Raw genomic sequence first — 16,084 nt, forward strand, 5'->3', positions numbered from 1 at the left:
GTGGGCGTTCTATGCTGCCTTCAGGTGCTGTCGGAAATATGAAAGAAACGGAAATTAGTTTAAAACAGTATTATACACCTTTATACTGAGATTAAACGTACACATCTGGTTAAAATCATAACACAAACAGCATTTCACAAACAACAAATAAAAAACAAAGTGTGGCAATGCATGTCTCCAATATGATATTTAAGAATAAAAAAAAAAGAGATGGATCTTTAAAGATATCAGTGAAAGGGAAAGATTTAATGGTGGAATAGTCAGTGGCAAGCTATTTATTATATACGAAGCTTAAAATCTGCCTATTAAATATGACACATCGTTACAACATAAAAAGTAGTTCATTAACAATCAATTCTGCTTACATATCAATGCATCTGTAATAACAATCCAGTAGGCCTAATATTAATGTAACACGGACAAGAACCATTTTGTTGACAAATAAATAGGCCTACTTATGTTGTTGAGTATTTTTGAATTAAGGTGATTCTGATATTGTTTTTTATCCATTTAATGCAGCCCTGTGGGTAAAAACACAGAAGATGAAGATGAATTTACATTTTTTGACTTTCCCACTACACACCAGAGGCAAGCATTCAGAGAAGATATGATATATTATTAAGGACTGATTGAATTGAAGTGAACCAAATACAGAAACACACCACAAAGACAGAAAACAACCAAATACAGAAACACACTGCAAAGACAGAAACACACTGCAAAGACAGAAAACAACCAAATACAGAAACACACCGCAAATAGGGAAAACACAACCAAATATAGAGATATAGAAAGTATCAGAATACAACGGAAATGTCTCCGGGGACACATGAGCACATCTGGAACAGGCTTGTTGTTGCCATGGTGACTCATCAGGTCATAGCCTATGGTGGTTTAAACCCAGTGTTGTCAGAAAAAATTTAAATGTAAGTTTGTTTTGTTTTCCTTTCTTTACACATTCTGATCCCATGAGTCAGGTTCCCATGAAATCTAAGCGCTAACCCTGCAGCGTTTCTGTATTAGGCTGTGTTTGTGGTATTTTTCCTAAATGCTGCGCTGCAGATGTTTTCTTATTTTGCTTCTGTTGTCTCTGTTTGCGATTGTTTAGGTAAGTTGCAGCGCGCTGAGCCCCCAGGGCCACCGTAGGAGGGATATAACGTGTACTTTATCATAAAAGTGAGACGCAGACTTACTGCACTTCAAATACAGAAGCTGAATAATGAGCATCAGACATCGGCTGCAGACAGGTGTGCGCAGACACAGGTGGGCTGAGATGACAAGCACGTCCACAGATTCATCCAAAATAATATAAATAAATAAATAAATACAACTTTTATCCAAATCATTAAGTGACTTATATGTCTCCATTCAAGCTGAATGAGACCCCTCCTCTCTCTCTCTGCCTGACTCCCACCATCATCACTGTCAGTGCGGGAGCCTGTCTCTATGACAACGTAGTACAGGCGGGGTTTGCCAGCTGGAGGCAGAGTCTGTCGGTCCTCAGTTGGCATCACAGCTCGAAGCCTCCACGCTGCATCACGCCCTGAGTGGAATGGAAGAAAAGGACAAGAAAGAAAATGTATGTACCCGTCTTTTTGTCTGTTTGACACCGCATTGCTTTGGAGCATTTGGTGATTTCTCTCAGAATATTTAACCCTTGTGCACGGTGAGACAAAAATCCAGGAGCAGAGTTTGTGCAGCTGAGTCACAGATTGTTTTAAGACCCGCATCAATCAGGCTATTGTTCCCATCGGTGCCATAGGTTGCAGCGCACCGCAGACTGCGTGATGAGGGACTGGCGGTAATGTCCTGAAATGATGGACTGTGTTGTCCTGTTGAGCGGTAGGCCTCGTCCTGTGTGACGGCTCATCTGTACCTACACACATCTCTATTGTTTCACAGGGGGAGTATATCGGAGAGATAAAGGGTGGGCTGCGGCCTTCAATGAAACTGGTTGTTATGGGAATTATTGACAAAAAACCAAAAAGGTAAGTGCAAACACCTGTTTTCAATCTGCAATAAAGAGCGAATTATTCATTGTTAATGTACTGTTGCGCACATGACGTGGCAGCCAATGAAAGTCAGTGAGAAAGATGCACTGGCTTACAATAAAACAGATCTTTTAAAGCAGATACAGCTGCTGTCTGTGTTCGAGGGCACATGCCAACCACGCAGCAAGGACCCGTTTTGGGAAAATATCTTTGTGCGTTTCCTAATTATAGGTTAGTCTGTGAATGTGCGTGGGAGAGCTGCAAATCCCATGAAATCTAAAGAGTCACTGTGGAAATTCTTCGGTTGATAATATCATCGGGCTGTTTATTCAGTCAGTCATCAATTATGTGGAGTAAAACATCACAATTAGGCTGTACATACACAAAAAACATACACTGCAAAAATAAACTTTTTTTTTATGTCAAGAAACTTATTTTTGGCTGCAGAAACATTGGGAGGGTTTTTAAGGACAAACGCTCTCTAAGGGCCATTTTCCTAGATACTGAATGCAACAGGACAGTGTTTATTTTAGAAATTTCCATTTTCATTTTATTTCTGTGTTGTTCACCGGATACCAAATCCACTATTAATTTTACCCAAAAATGTCCTGCCAAGTTTTTTGTCATTTTGGTGCTCAGACTGGATTCAAATAAAATGCAGTTGAAACAAAAACCGTAATAATGCAACAACCAAAGCCAAAACTACATAATTCCCTGGAAAATGGAAGAGTTAGCTCTGCGTGTAATCAGGGCCAAGGGTAGGGCTCTGTGTGCAGAAGTATTCAATTTATTTACTTAAGTAAAAGTAATAATACCACATTGTAAAAATATAATCACAAGAAAAGGTTCAGGATTCAACATGTTACTTAAGTAAAAATACAAAAGAATATTAGAATATCAATAGTAAAAGTTGACATTATGCAGAATGGCTTTTGTTAATGTTATAGTCTTCTACTTTTGGATCATTATTATAGAAGTTTAATGTAAGAAGTACTTTACAATGAAGGTAATCTTGATGAGTTATTTTATTTGAAGGCTGAATACACATTAATGAATAACTTTAGAGTCAATAATTTGCCTATTCCACCGTGCTGTGACCAACTATACTCTGCTGCCTGCATGTTTCACAGCACAGTCACAGGAGCCGTTTAACTTGATGACATGTTGGAGGTTTGCAGGTTCTGTCCATAAAGAACCAGTTCAATTCTGTAATTCCATATTTTAATGAACTCAGTGACGTCTCAACATTAAAAATACTTGTGGGAAAAGTACCTGAGTACCTGAGGAAGCTCAGTGTTGACTGTGAACCTTTTTGGATGAGCCGTTCTCACAACTTGTGACATCACACCAGCATTCCTGCCTGGTTCTCAGAACCACAATAAGAATCACAGAATCTCACATAAAAGCTTCAGACACACAAGAGGCGACACACTGAGTGACTCGACCACAACTGGAAACACAAAAGCTAAACTGAGATCAATACTCAATTACTTGAAGAAGTCTTGGTCTCAGGTAAGATGGCAGGAAAGTGCGACATGCAGGAGAAAGTGAGTGAACTCTCCCGTCTGCTCCAAAAGGAAAAAGAGCTGCGTGTCAAGGAGCAGCAGAGGGCCACAGAGAGAGAAAAGGCCCTTCGTTCAGAGATGGAGAATATAATACAAACAATAAACAACCAGAATGTCATCAAGATCAAGGCCCTGGAGAGGGAAAGGGATATATTGAAAGAAATCCACCTTAAAACGAACAATTCCACTGTCAGTGATCTCACTGACGAGTGCACAGCTTCATTTATTCCCAAACTCCAAGCCTTGGTGAAGCAGAACAAGGCCCTCAGGGCTCATATAGAGCTACTTGAAATGAGCTGCAAAGACAATAACCTGACTCTCAAAGATTTGTCCCAAAAGGACGGAGCTGAGAACAAAGACAAAGTGACTGAGTTTCATCAAGAAACATCATCACCAGAAGGAAATGAGGCGTGTGATCAGGAGGACCCCAAGAACTCAGAGGGCATAAAGGTCCTCGATCAAGAAACCTTGGTAAACTTGGCAAAGAAGATCCAGACCAAGGTTTCTGAAACACTCGAAGCTCTGGACACACAGGTCAAGGTCTTGAACAATGACTTAAACCATCTGAAAATGAGCTTTGAGTGTGTGGCTCAAAAATACAGGGCACAGACAACAGAAAACAAGGCCCTGCTAAATGTGGTTGAGGACCTTAACATCAAGCTGCAGAGGGAGAAGGCCACCGACAAAGAAACAGCCTGGGAGACGGAGAAGGCAGCCTACCTTAAACAGATAGAAGACCTGAATCTGATCTGTGAAGGGAAAAGTTTAAGAGTCGAAGAACTGTTGAGGAAGTTAAAGGAAGAAAAAGCTCACACAGAGGCCATCAAGGAAGACGGCTTCAAGAGAATCCAGGCCCTCAACATTAAGAACAGACAGCTACTGGATTCCAGCGCCCAGCAGAAGCTGAAGGCCTCTGAAAGGGAGAATGTCCTTTCCCTCAAAGTGCAGGAGCTGGAACAGAAGATCTCAGACTATGAGAAAGAGGCTCCCCCAAACCTCCCTGCCACGTCCACCTCAGAGAACGAAGAACCCCAGCCTGAATCTTCAGGGGAGAAGAAAAAACGTAAAGGGTGGAAAAATTTTTTTCACTACGCCTAACCTTGGAATTGGGGTGAAAAGGTGTAGGACTTCGGTAACACTTTGACATTCTGGGAATATGTCTGTGAAGGTTCTCAGTCATCCAGGTCACAGCTTCTTGGATGACCGAGAGTCTTCACATCTTCTCCCCGTGCTTGCATGGGTTTTCTCTGGGTTCTCCAGATTCTCCCACAAATAAGATAAAATAAAAAAAATCAGCATTTAAATTTTTGTTGTGCTTCTCTCATCATTTACTGTCAACAGTGCTGCTAGTTCCTTTATTCAGGTCAGAGACAAAATGTGCAGAGAACAGTGTAGAAGGTAACAAACACACACTTCAGTCTGAGGTCATTTGTTTTTACATCATTGTTTTTATGTTTTTACTGTGTGTGTATATGTATATATATATATATATATATAGCTGTTAAATAAATGTAGGCAAGTGGAGTGTTAAAGTACAATATTTACCTTTGAAATGTGGTGCATGAATATAAATTACTATACAGTGGAAATACTAAAGTAAAGTACAGGTACCTCAAACTTATACTTCATGGTCAGTAGTGTGTGAAAATTCACTAACACTGATGAAAATCATTTAATATTCAGTCTTCATTACTTTCCTCATTACTATGTTACAATCACTAAAACCAGAAGATGTCACTGTTCTCTCAAATAATCTCGAAAGGAAGATAAATCTGTCTATTCCTGAAAGAAAGAAAGAAAGAAAGAAAGACTAAAAGACTAAATGTCAGTCTTTATGTTTTGTATTCTGCACCACTTTGTCTGTCCCTGATGTCTGTGTGTGTTTTCCCAGCATTGAGGTCATTGTGTCCACGAAGCCCCAGGAGGAGGATACAGAGGGCGATGTGGGTCTTCAGCTAAAGGTCAGCTTCATGGACAAGGCTGTCCAACGCAACGCCCGCCTGGCTGGAAAGTGGGGCCCATCTGAAAATACCCTCTCCTTCTTTCCTTTTGCACCTGGAGAATCCTTCAAGGTACTTACAAATTCTCTGACATTTTTTTGCACATTTCAGCATTGAGGTGACACTGACTGGAACAGCTGAATAACCTCGAACATACATTACAACATTTCAACAACACAAATGTTTTACTATTACTGTTGTCTTAGTGTTTGTATTTACACTCACTGTGAATCACCCTGTGACACAGTCAGCTTTAAAGCCGCACTAAGCAACTTTTCATGTCTGGTTGCCCTAGTGATAATCTATTGTTTATTGTTGTTTCTCTAAGGCTCGAGAGGATATAAGTGATAGAGATGATTATCCACTGTGTTTCTGTTTATCCTCTATCTCGAGACAGATAGACGGAAGATATTTCTATCCCGTAAATTTGAAAGGTCCCCTGTGAAGTTTTCTTTTAAACAAAGTCACATTTGCATTCAATGTTTTGTGTCTAACAAATATGTTTAGTGTGGCTGTCGGCCTGTGTGACCACTGGACCGTTCATATTTCCTGCCTCATAAAATATTTACAAAGCTGATTTGGCAAAAAATAAATAAATAAATACTGTTTGCTAGCTTGTGGTCTTCCTCTTCCCTGCCTTTGCTAGTGCATTACTAGGTTTCTTGGTGCCTTCATACCAAGACCATTAATTAGTGCAAATCACTCGGAAAGAAAACATATTCTGTTGCTGCATGTTCGTGCATGTGGATGACATGAAAACAAAAACAGGGATACTGTCATGAAAACATTGCTAATAGTAGCCTAAAACTTCACAGGGTACCTTTAAGTTGTGTAAATATGTTTTGGCAATCTCCAAACTGCAAAGGCAAATAAAACAAACCCATGACTTCATATGAAGTATGACTGGGACTCCACATGTTGACTTCCCTGTTGCAGCCTCAGCTTGTGAGTTAGGCTGATACAATATGTATATTAAAGTTTTCAATCTAAAACATTTGCTCTCTGACTCTTAGATGGAGATTGTGTGCGAGCACCAGCAGTTTCGTATCTTGGTGGACGGACAGCCTCTGTGTGGCTTCACCCACCGGCTCCCCAAGCTCGCCTCCCTCACCTCCTTACGAGTCTTTGGAGATCTACAGCTCACCAAGGTGGCCTAACACCAGCAACTCACCTGCAGATAAACAACATGAGGATGTCCTGGGACAGTATACAATACATACGATTAGAGTAGAGCTACTTCTTGAGTGAATGAATTGACCCATGATGGGGATGTTGTGTTTCTGGTTCCAAACAAAGTTATACCTGCCTCGTAATCACGTGTTAAGACGAAGTGCCTTCACTAGATTACCTGTTTGGAGACTTGAAGATACTGACTGAATGTAACAGTCATCAATGTCTTAAATCAACTGAGGAATGTGATTTGAACTGAAGCGAATTAAGTTTTAAACAATGTGGTCTGAGCTAGAATATTTTCCCTTGATGAACATTTGTACAAACAAGATGTGTCACAAAAAAAGAGTGCTGCATCAGTCTTTGTGTACTGAAATGAGATTTCAGATGGTTTGTCTTTAATTTCTCTGAAGTTAACCTTTGAAAGCACTTACGTTTACGAGCGCCTGCATGAAGATGAATGTTTCTGAAATCAGCTGATTGTCATTCTGTGGCCAACTAAGTACTGTAACAGGTGTAATAATGTAAAAGGATTTAAATAGCCTACATTAGTGCATGTCAGTATTATACACAATATGTTTCATTCCTCCGAGTTCGCCTCCAGATTACACACAAAGCCGGAAGGATTAGGTTATCCTGTCACACTTTCTGTTTTTGTACTATTATCAACTTAAGCTTTGAAAAGCTACTAACCCCCACTGGTTTCTGTACTTTTCATTTACCACTAGCACTTTTTATGTGAATGTTACATATTGACTTTACTCCACTGCAATAAATCACTTTTGTTGTTATTTGTTGTTGCTGTTTTTCACTTTGTGGTCATGTAACTCCTACTTGGACTTCTTCCAAAACCCACAGTGTAGCATTATATTTCATATCAGGTATTGTGTCACCTGTGATTTCACTGGAATAAGGCCCTAAACCAACTCCAGCTCAGCCTGAGTCATTCAGATAAAGGCTGGACTCAGCTTGCTGAGTGGGAGTGCTTGTCTGTGATTGCAGGGAGCGCCTCCAGCAGCACTAAAACTTGATGACTGTGATGCCTACCTCCTGAGGCTTTTCTTGTCTCAACTTGCACTTCCTCTTGCTATCACAGCCTTTACTTAAAGGTAAAAGTACCATATAAAACCATAAAAAGCACTACACCCAGGGTTTCTGCAGGGTTCAAGATTTTTCCTGAAGAAATACTGTGAGGGAAAATTCCTGCAGTAAAAATCCTACTTAATTAAAAGTACATAAGTCTTATCAGGAAAATGCACCTGAAGAATCAAAAGCAAAGGTATGACACAGAAATTGTTCCTGCAAGTGAAATATTTTATATATAGCACTGCACCACAAGGTTGTTCATACTAATGCACGAACATGCAAGCAGCATTTTACTGTTACTGTTACTAGGTTAGGTTAGTTTGGTTTAGTATTAGTTGAGTTCAGTGGTTCCCAACTTATGGGTTGGCCCACCTTTAAAGGGTCAAGATAAATGTGGGAAATATTGGATAATTTCACATACTTGCATCTCAATATTTAAATAAACCAGTTTTTGAATTTAGAGAGGAAACGTCTCTCACAGACATCTGAGAGCTGACAAAGGGCTCTGACGACACATTGTTTCTGGGTAAAAAAAAAAAAAAAGTTGTTTAACAGTGTCTTGTACTTTATAGGTTTATCACATATATTATTTTAGATCAAAATCTTCATCTGAAGAGAAATGAATAACTACAGCTGCTATGTGTAGCTTAGAATGGAGAACTTGAGTAAATGTACTTTGCACCACTAGTGTGTGGAGTTGTATAAAGAAATCAGCTTGGAGAATAAAGTTGAAATAGTTATATTTAATATTGAAAAAAAATCTTGTATAATACATGAAAAACGTTTAACTTAAACTAAATGATCACAAGAGAAATGCTACAGTTGTCAGTCTTTTAAAAGCTTTTAAATCCTCGTTGTATAAACTTTAAAAAACTGAATAATCAGGCTGAAAAGTTGTTGTTTTTTCCATTTCTAATTTTCCTTTTTGGAGATTAGATGAACAGAAATGTTTTGTAACCACCAATACTTTCATTTAGATTGCAGTCTGTTGAATGCAGTACATTCATGGAATGTGTAAATCCATTCTTCTTCATTACAGGTTAAACGGTGGAGCTGATGTGTCAAACAGTTTGTGCTGCTTTACGTCTGCTCTCTGATCGCATCTATCCAGTCCATCTTCTCCTGGTTCGTCGGAGCCTGGATGAAGTAATGTGTGTCTGACTGAGTGATGATTTTAAACAGGTTTCCCTGAATGTTGCCTTTCACACCTGTGTAGAAGTATAAATCAGGATGGGGATGTGGTCAGTAAAGTACAACTGGATAAAGGTAATTATCTATAAAACTTGACTTAACAAGGATGAGAAGTGGGTGGAAAACAAATTAAAATGGAAAAAACAAGATCAAAGAAAATAAGAAAAAGACTTATAGTTAAATGGATTTTACACTAATGTCAGTATCTCCCTGACATTATTTTCATTACTCCTCATCACCATCCTGTCTTGCAACTATTTGTTTGAAAACCATGTTTAGAAGTGAAGACGTCGCTGGAGTTAGAGACGGTGACTCACCTGAGGGAACTCCGTTATCGTTCAGAGACGACACCAGACAGCCGCGCAGTGAGAAGCCGCCCGCGGGGCTGAGGTCATCCTGACAAGTGACATAAGACAGGAAGTGGATCAGACTGACTCAGGACTGTGGAGGAGAATTACTGAGAATTATGGGTATTATTATGAGTGATGACTTATCCAGTCTGAGGCATAGGTAAAACAAAACAACAGCTTTGTTCATGTTTGTCATCATTCAAGTGTTAATTTGGGTCATGAAATCTTATGTCTTTGAGCTGTTTATATATTTTCTTTGTCCATAAATAAAATACTCCTTTCAGGTTCATTTTAGGTTTAACCAGATATTAATTTACTTTATGTAAGTGATTGAAGTTTATTGCCTGGTGCTTCAGAGCATGGCCTGCACACTCACCTTAGTGGGATCATAGTAGTGAAGGAAAGCAGGCTCTGAACGCAGCACAAACAGTCGCACCTTCCAGTTCTTCCTCCTGTGTCCCTGCGTTTAGTGTCAGTTTGACAAGTTCATTCAAACATGACATCAGCAAATAGAAACAATGATTTTGAGTGGCAATGAACATGAGCTAAACAATTTACTAATGATTTATAGATCAGTTATCAGCCATTAATAAGAACAAATGTTGGGTTGCCAGGTTGTGAAAAACCTCACTGGCTGGTGTTTGTCCTTTCTTCTTGGTAATAATGTTATTATATATGTTATTAATCAATTTACTAAAGGGTTTCTCACCTTGTAATAAGCCTTTTTGTTGTAAATGTTAGTAAATTGTCTATAAATGGATATTGTCAACTCGACAAAAATGTGTTTGCTCTTACATAGCAATCAAAAAGCTGTTGTTATTAACGGATCTATTAACAACCATTAATTATGCCATTAGTTATAACTTATTTGGAACTGGTACTAAATATTAACTCAGGGCTGTTGTGTGTTTACCTGTTTAAGAAGAAATCCTCTCTTCATCACTTTTCCACTCAGCTCCACTGCAGACAGTGATGTCTCTGCCTTCACGCTGCCCTTCTTCTTTAAATTTTCAGACTGTGATGAAACAGAAGCACATTGAAAACAAAGCAGAACTACAATTGGATTAGACTGAACACAGAAAATGTGGCATTAACCAGCACTGAGGTGTCAATCCACTTAAACTCAGTGCTACTCACAAAGCTGTACAGCGCAGTGGAGTCGTCCATGAACTGCTCACTGAGCCCGGCAGTACGGAGGGCCTCCACACTCTTCATGCCGACTGTCCGCAGGAAACCCTCCTCCAGCAGGGCTGAGGCCAGCGTCACGGCCTCCACACGGGTCAGAGCCAGCTGCATGAACACCAGCCAGTCCACCACGGCTGAACCTGCAAGGACAACACATGTTTATGCATGATACAAATAAACCCAGTAGACAGATGTGCATTCGTGTAGTTCTGGATATTTAAATAGAAACTCTGTACATATATAGTAGATACAGATATGCGCAGAGAAAATCTATATATTTACTGTACATGTGGATATACATAAATATATAGTTGTTTACATAGCCTGGCACTGATACAGACACACAGTAGGTATAAACAGGTTTGCATAAATATAGAAATGTAGGTACATACAGTCTGGTTCACTTTAAATTAAATGCAGGTCAACTCAGTTTTCTTTAGCTTAATTAAGAGACAAACTGCCAAAGTAGCTGTAAAAAAATGCATTGTATTATTTCTTATTTACTGTATCTCAAGTTGTATAAGTGTATAAAGGGTAGCACACACGTAAACTTGCATTGCCTTCAATTCAATCATATCATTCCAAGCATAACTTAGGCTAATCATTGCTAATGATGCAACGGTCCCAGCTACAAATGATAACACCATCCTACAGGTTATGGATGGTTGGTTTAAAATGTGCAGATCGGATCAGATGAGACCTGGAATGTAAAAGAATAAAGATGCTGATGTTTCAGAGGCTCACCTGAGAAACAGTTGCTGTAAGTGCTGCCCTGCTCCACATGATTGCTCATCTTGATTCCACTGTGGATGTCATACATGGAGTCCAGCACTTTGCTTTAAGAAAGAGGAAAGAACAGAGATATAGATACAGTCATAAACAAACAGGGCGAGGCAGTGAAAACACCACAAGGTTTAACTTGTGACCAGAGCTGTGGAGTCTCTGGTTGATGTTTTGTTTACCTGAGATCGACGTTGTGTAACTGGGAAGCAGGTTCCTCTTGGTTCGTCATCTTCCCACCATCAGGCGTCCGCAGCTTGGCCACTGCAGTGGTGATGTCAGCTGCCCACTCATCCCGCTTCTCTCGGGAACAAGCCTCCAGAAAATGATCCACTCCATTTACTGTCTGGAGCTTGAACACCAGCTATCGAAAAATCAGGAAGGCAGATTGATGTTCAGTTTTTTTTTTTCATTAGTGCCAGAGGACATTTAAACATCTGCAGAAAATGACTTAAATTATCCTCCAAAGTAGATGATGGAAATCAGGTCCTGACAAAACATTAACCTGAGGCGACGTATTGTCTCATCAAACAAGGTGTGAAAGGATCAGAGAGCCTCAGATTATGAGGAGGCCCCTCCCTCACTGTGGTTTCTACCCATTAAAACATAAACAAAGGAAAACACTGAATGCTACATTGACTACATCCACGTTATAGACCACAGCCAGGACCTGCCAAAACATACAGCTGTCTATGTAGCTACGATTTCACCGCAAGTCTGTCTTCATGTTTACTGTATATTAGTACTGAATCAATTATTTTACACAATTAAAGAATCAGATTATGAAGGTATATTAATTAACTCGGTATTTGGTGATGACTTCTATCAAATGTTTTTTAATAATAGAGTGAAAAATGTTTTATTTCTCTCCTATGACATGAAAGTTCATTATGTTTTTTTGCCCCCTTTGTGTTTACCTGCTGATTTCCTAAATGAAGACGTCAGACAGAAAGCCACCTGTAGATGTCTGTACTGAAGTGTTTTAAGCAGCAAAGACACAGCACAGAATACTTGAATTTAAATCAGTATAATTCATAAGGGAATTGGGGGAACTACTAACTAATCACACTGACTGTTTCTACAATGTTTAAATGAAAAGTATTTTCATCAGTTAAGAACTCACCGGCCGATTTTCACACTCCAGAAAAGGACAAGTTAGCACACAGTCCTTCAGCAGGATTTTCCCTCGCTGACACGAGTCCCTTTTACCTCCCTCGTATTTGTAATACAGCAGCTTGTCTGGCATCAGCACAAACCAGCGTGCCTTCCAGTTGTGTACAACATGACCCTGGAATCAGACAAGATACAACAGTTATAAAAACTGGCTGCTGGGATTTTAGAGAAGAAGCTAAAACTCTATCTGGATGAGTTTATTCTCAGCTACATCCACTACCACACGCCACACTGACTCAGCTTTTGAATATTGATATATTTCACAAAAACCTCTTACCCTTTTCACCAGGAATCCCTCTCTGAGAATCGAGGTCTTCTTGTCTGTATCCATACTGTTCAGTGTGATCTGAGCAAATGAGCCTTGCCTGTCCCTGCCTGCTCAGGTTTGAATGTTAAGGGGAGGTTTTTGTTTTTTTTTCCTCACTAAATTCGTCACCCTGTTCACACCCAAACACACTCATACCTTGCTCAACACCGAATCAGCTATCCAATCCTGCAGTTTCTGGCCACGATCACACGAGGGCGCACTGACTCCTTCAGAGTGAGTGAGGATGTTTTGGTTAAGACTCATGATTCCTGGAATGTTTTCACTCCACAACAACTTAATTCTTCATCCTGGAGATGAAGCAGAAAAACCTCGAGCCAGATGAGAGATGTTTTATCCCATATAGATGAGAAAGCAGCAGCTGGTGGTCGACCACAACCTTCCTCCCCAGCAGGAACACAGCTGCTGGGTTCAGGTCTCATTCAAATGCTAATTCCTGCAAAGTGCACAGATACCTGCTTAATGAGAATACCGGGGATGTTGTGCATGAAAGAGGATTGTTACCGAGACTCCTGCTTCTGCAGCCACATGTGGCCCCGCAGGGTTTTTCTCTTTGCTCCGTCTCCTTTTCCTGGTTCCTGGTTCTCAGAAAAGAAAGAAGAGAATAAGGAAGAGGACACAGTCTTTACTTTCAGCATCATTCCTGGAAACGACTCAGTCGCTCTAACTTTCTGTTTCATTTACAGAGAGTCGGTTTTAATTTACTCTGCTGAAAACATGTTGTGCAGGATCAACATCCAGTGAAAGAAACAACAGCATTCACTTGATGTAGGTTAAATTTATTGTGTGTTTGCATTTCAAACTAATGGTACTCTAGCACACTAGCCTCATATCGTCAAACCTGAAGTGGTCATAGTTTATGATGACACCTGAACCAGCTTCATCGGCCTGTGCGTGAGAAAACATTCTGACATGTCACATATGTAAATAATAACATGAATAATGGCTGAATTCTATTTATCCACTTTATTTTACAGGACTGTGGTATGGTGCATGTTGGCGCACTGTCACGCTGCCATGTTTTACTGGGACACATGAACAGAACCAAGTTATATTTTATTACACCTGCTCTTTCCTCAATATGACAAGTAAAGTAATAAGTGAAAAAAGCCTGTTTCTGTTGTTTTGTTTTGGAGTTTGAACAACTGATATGTCTAATATATAATCTCTTCTCTGGATTTTAAATAAAATTACTTTTAAACTGAAAAGACTTCAAACTCCTGCAGGATTCTTCTATGCATTATCTTCCTAGAGGAATCTATGTGAAAACATTCATGCAAAAATAAAGTTTGCATTCCTCTAGAGCAAGACTGATAAATTGGCCCAGCTGCCATATTGTCAACATTAGCTTATTGCAGACATATCTGTAATTGACAGCCAGTACGTAAGAATAAACTGCAGTATAGAAATATCAGTAAAAGATGTTGGCGGTAGGTTCCACTCAGTAGGCTACCAAAATCATGGGGAAAAGTGATTATGGGCTGATAAAAATCAGTGTCTTTCTTCTGCAGTATACTTTCAGAAGATTTCAGAAAAGATGTCTTGATTATTTTTCTTCAAGGACTTTGAGCTTTTCCCAACAGCTTGTCGGCTAGTCTTAATAAGCTTACAGCATCATATAACCCTTTATTCTGGATGAGAACCAGAGGAAGGGCCTACATAAGAAGAGAGAGGCATGCAGCTCTCCTCACAGCTGCAGACTCCTCACAGCTCTCCACTGCGTCTCCACAGCAAAGGAGCCTGCCCAGCAAGCATGCACTTATGAGACAATGGGAATGTGTCAGCCGAACTGAGTGTCAGGAAAAGAATCTGTTAAACACATAACGGAAACAATAAACCCAAATCCTGCTTCTGACACTCAAGCACCTCTCTTGAGTTGAAGTCAAACAAACTCCTCTGAGCTGAGAGCTGAGTGTTAAGTCAGGTAACAGGTTGAGGTGTGTCTGGAATGCCCTCTGTGTAACATTAACCATAAATCAAACATTAATTACGTAAAAAAAAAAAAAAGATGGTGTTTTGGCACGCCAGGATATGAAGGGCTCTGACGCAGGTCCGCTCACGTGGAGCGCCCGGTTGTCCTGGTCACACACACTTAAAACACAAACACCCGCCGGACTCTGTTTTCTTGGTCCACAGACTTATTGTTCGCTGGGTATGTGTTTGCGTGTCCTCATCCACAGCTGGTTACACAGAATGTTGCTGGTCAGTCTCACCCTTTATGAGAGTGAAATGGAGACAGGAATCCCTCTGGGATCATAAACCTAAAGGATTTTATTTGCAAATAGCACTAATTTGCCTGTTTAAAATATCATGTTATGTTCAAAATTAATTCTTTGTAAAGCAAAGATGGTAAAAAAAAAAAAAAAAAAAAAAAACACACAAAAATTTGCATTTGCTGGAAGTAAAGAATTCAATTCCACTCATGTCCTCATTTCAATTTGCTTTTCAAATGGCTGCAGTTGAAAAATAGTTTTGATCTTTCTCCAGTCAAATTTTCTATCATCACTCCACAAACGTTGAGGATGAGAGTGCCCATCGTTACATTAGATTGCCTTTAAATTGAAAAGTGAAATGGAAAAACAAGATGTTCCAGGGTGAGGAGCAGAAACACAGTGTCAGATTCTCTTGCTGTTTGCTCTGACATTTCTCAATCTGTGGCCCCTTCAATAAAAAGGGACAAATGACAGAGGGGTTTATGGATGTTGACCTATTTTACAAGTGCTGCAGACTGTTTGTCATGTACATGCTGAAGACAATCTTGGCCTGTTTTCCTTCCATGAGCCACTTTGCCACAAACCAGACACTTAAACAAGACCACGCATCTTGTTTAAATTCAAATTCTCTTGTTTATTGGATCTATTGAAAACCAAAGAGCATCTACAGACTCCTACTCAAACATTTTACTTCACATTAGCCCTCTCCGTCTTTTAATAAATACACAAACTAACTTGATATTTTCAGACGACACCTGCTTTTAATCACTAGACTCTCAACATTAAACATTAAACACATAGAAAAAATTAAAGTGCTTTTTGTCAAAAGCGTACAGCTAAGGTTTGATACATCTGCTGCAGTGTTATACAGTAACATGACATCCTATTAAGTTAAAGTTAAAGTTCAGTGTAAGGGAAAACCTTCTAGCTCACTTTCTAGAAAAGGGATAACTCTGCTGATTTTCCATATTTCTTACTGTCAGTGAGCCCCATGAAAAGACTAAAACCAAGTCTGTCTAAAAAACCTGATGTAGCTCCTGTATTCCATAGAAGTC

The 16,084-nt window shown here is 39.7% G+C and overlaps 2 protein-coding genes across 2 annotated transcripts; one reads left to right on the forward strand and one right to left on the reverse strand.

The window, feature by feature from the left end:
- Nucleotides 1-1,432: 1,432 nt before the first annotated feature.
- Nucleotides 1,433-7,517, forward strand: LOC139633212 (galectin-related protein B). The gene is made up of 4 exons (XM_071498748.1): nucleotides 1,433-1,579; nucleotides 1,903-1,988; nucleotides 5,448-5,628; nucleotides 6,570-7,517. Exons 1-4 carry the CDS (start codon nucleotides 1,553-1,555, stop codon nucleotides 6,711-6,713), a joined length of 438 nt encoding a protein of 145 aa, XP_071354849.1. The 5' UTR covers nucleotides 1,433-1,552; the 3' UTR covers nucleotides 6,714-7,517.
- Nucleotides 7,518-8,535: 1,018 nt separating this feature from the next.
- On the reverse strand, nucleotides 8,536-13,320 carry plek2 (pleckstrin 2). The gene is made up of 9 exons (XM_071498139.1): nucleotides 12,769-13,320; nucleotides 12,442-12,606; nucleotides 11,501-11,682; nucleotides 11,283-11,374; nucleotides 10,491-10,678; nucleotides 10,267-10,368; nucleotides 9,730-9,813; nucleotides 9,321-9,399; nucleotides 8,536-9,020 (listed from the first exon to the last, which is right to left on the reverse strand). Exons 1-9 carry the CDS (start codon nucleotides 12,820-12,822, stop codon nucleotides 8,893-8,895), a joined length of 1,074 nt encoding a protein of 357 aa, XP_071354240.1. The 5' UTR covers nucleotides 12,823-13,320; the 3' UTR covers nucleotides 8,536-8,892.
- Between the last annotated feature and the right edge of the window lie 2,764 nt (nucleotides 13,321-16,084).

Source organism: Trachinotus anak, unplaced genomic scaffold (genome assembly GCF_046630095.1).
Source record: "Trachinotus anak isolate AG129_WGS33_773 ecotype Australia unplaced genomic scaffold, CSIRO_AGI_Tana_v1 ptg000015l, whole genome shotgun sequence".
NCBI lineage: Eukaryota > Metazoa > Chordata > Actinopteri > Carangiformes > Carangidae > Trachinotus > Trachinotus anak.

Excerpts from the sequence above, each read along its gene's own strand:
- plek2 (XM_071498139.1), bottom strand. The coding sequence starts at position 12,822 with ATGGATACAGACAAGAAGACCTCGATTCTCAGAGAGGGATTCCTGGTG. Across the intron at positions 10,679-11,282 it reads TTACAGCAACTGTTTCTCAG|GTTCAGCCGTGGTGGACTGG; the intron begins GTGAGCCTCTGA and ends TTGTCCTTGCAG. Across the intron at positions 9,400-9,729 it reads ACTACTATGATCCCACTAAG|GATGACCTCAGCCCCGCGGG; the intron begins GTGAGTGTGCAG and ends GTCACTTGTCAG.
- LOC139633212 (XM_071498748.1), top strand. The coding sequence starts at position 1,553 with ATGGAAGAAAAGGACAAGAAAGAAAAT. Across the intron at positions 1,580-1,902 it reads AAAAGGACAAGAAAGAAAAT|GGGGAGTATATCGGAGAGAT; the intron begins GTATGTACCCGT and ends ATTGTTTCACAG. Across the intron at positions 5,629-6,569 it reads CACCTGGAGAATCCTTCAAG|ATGGAGATTGTGTGCGAGCA; the intron begins GTACTTACAAAT and ends TCTGACTCTTAG.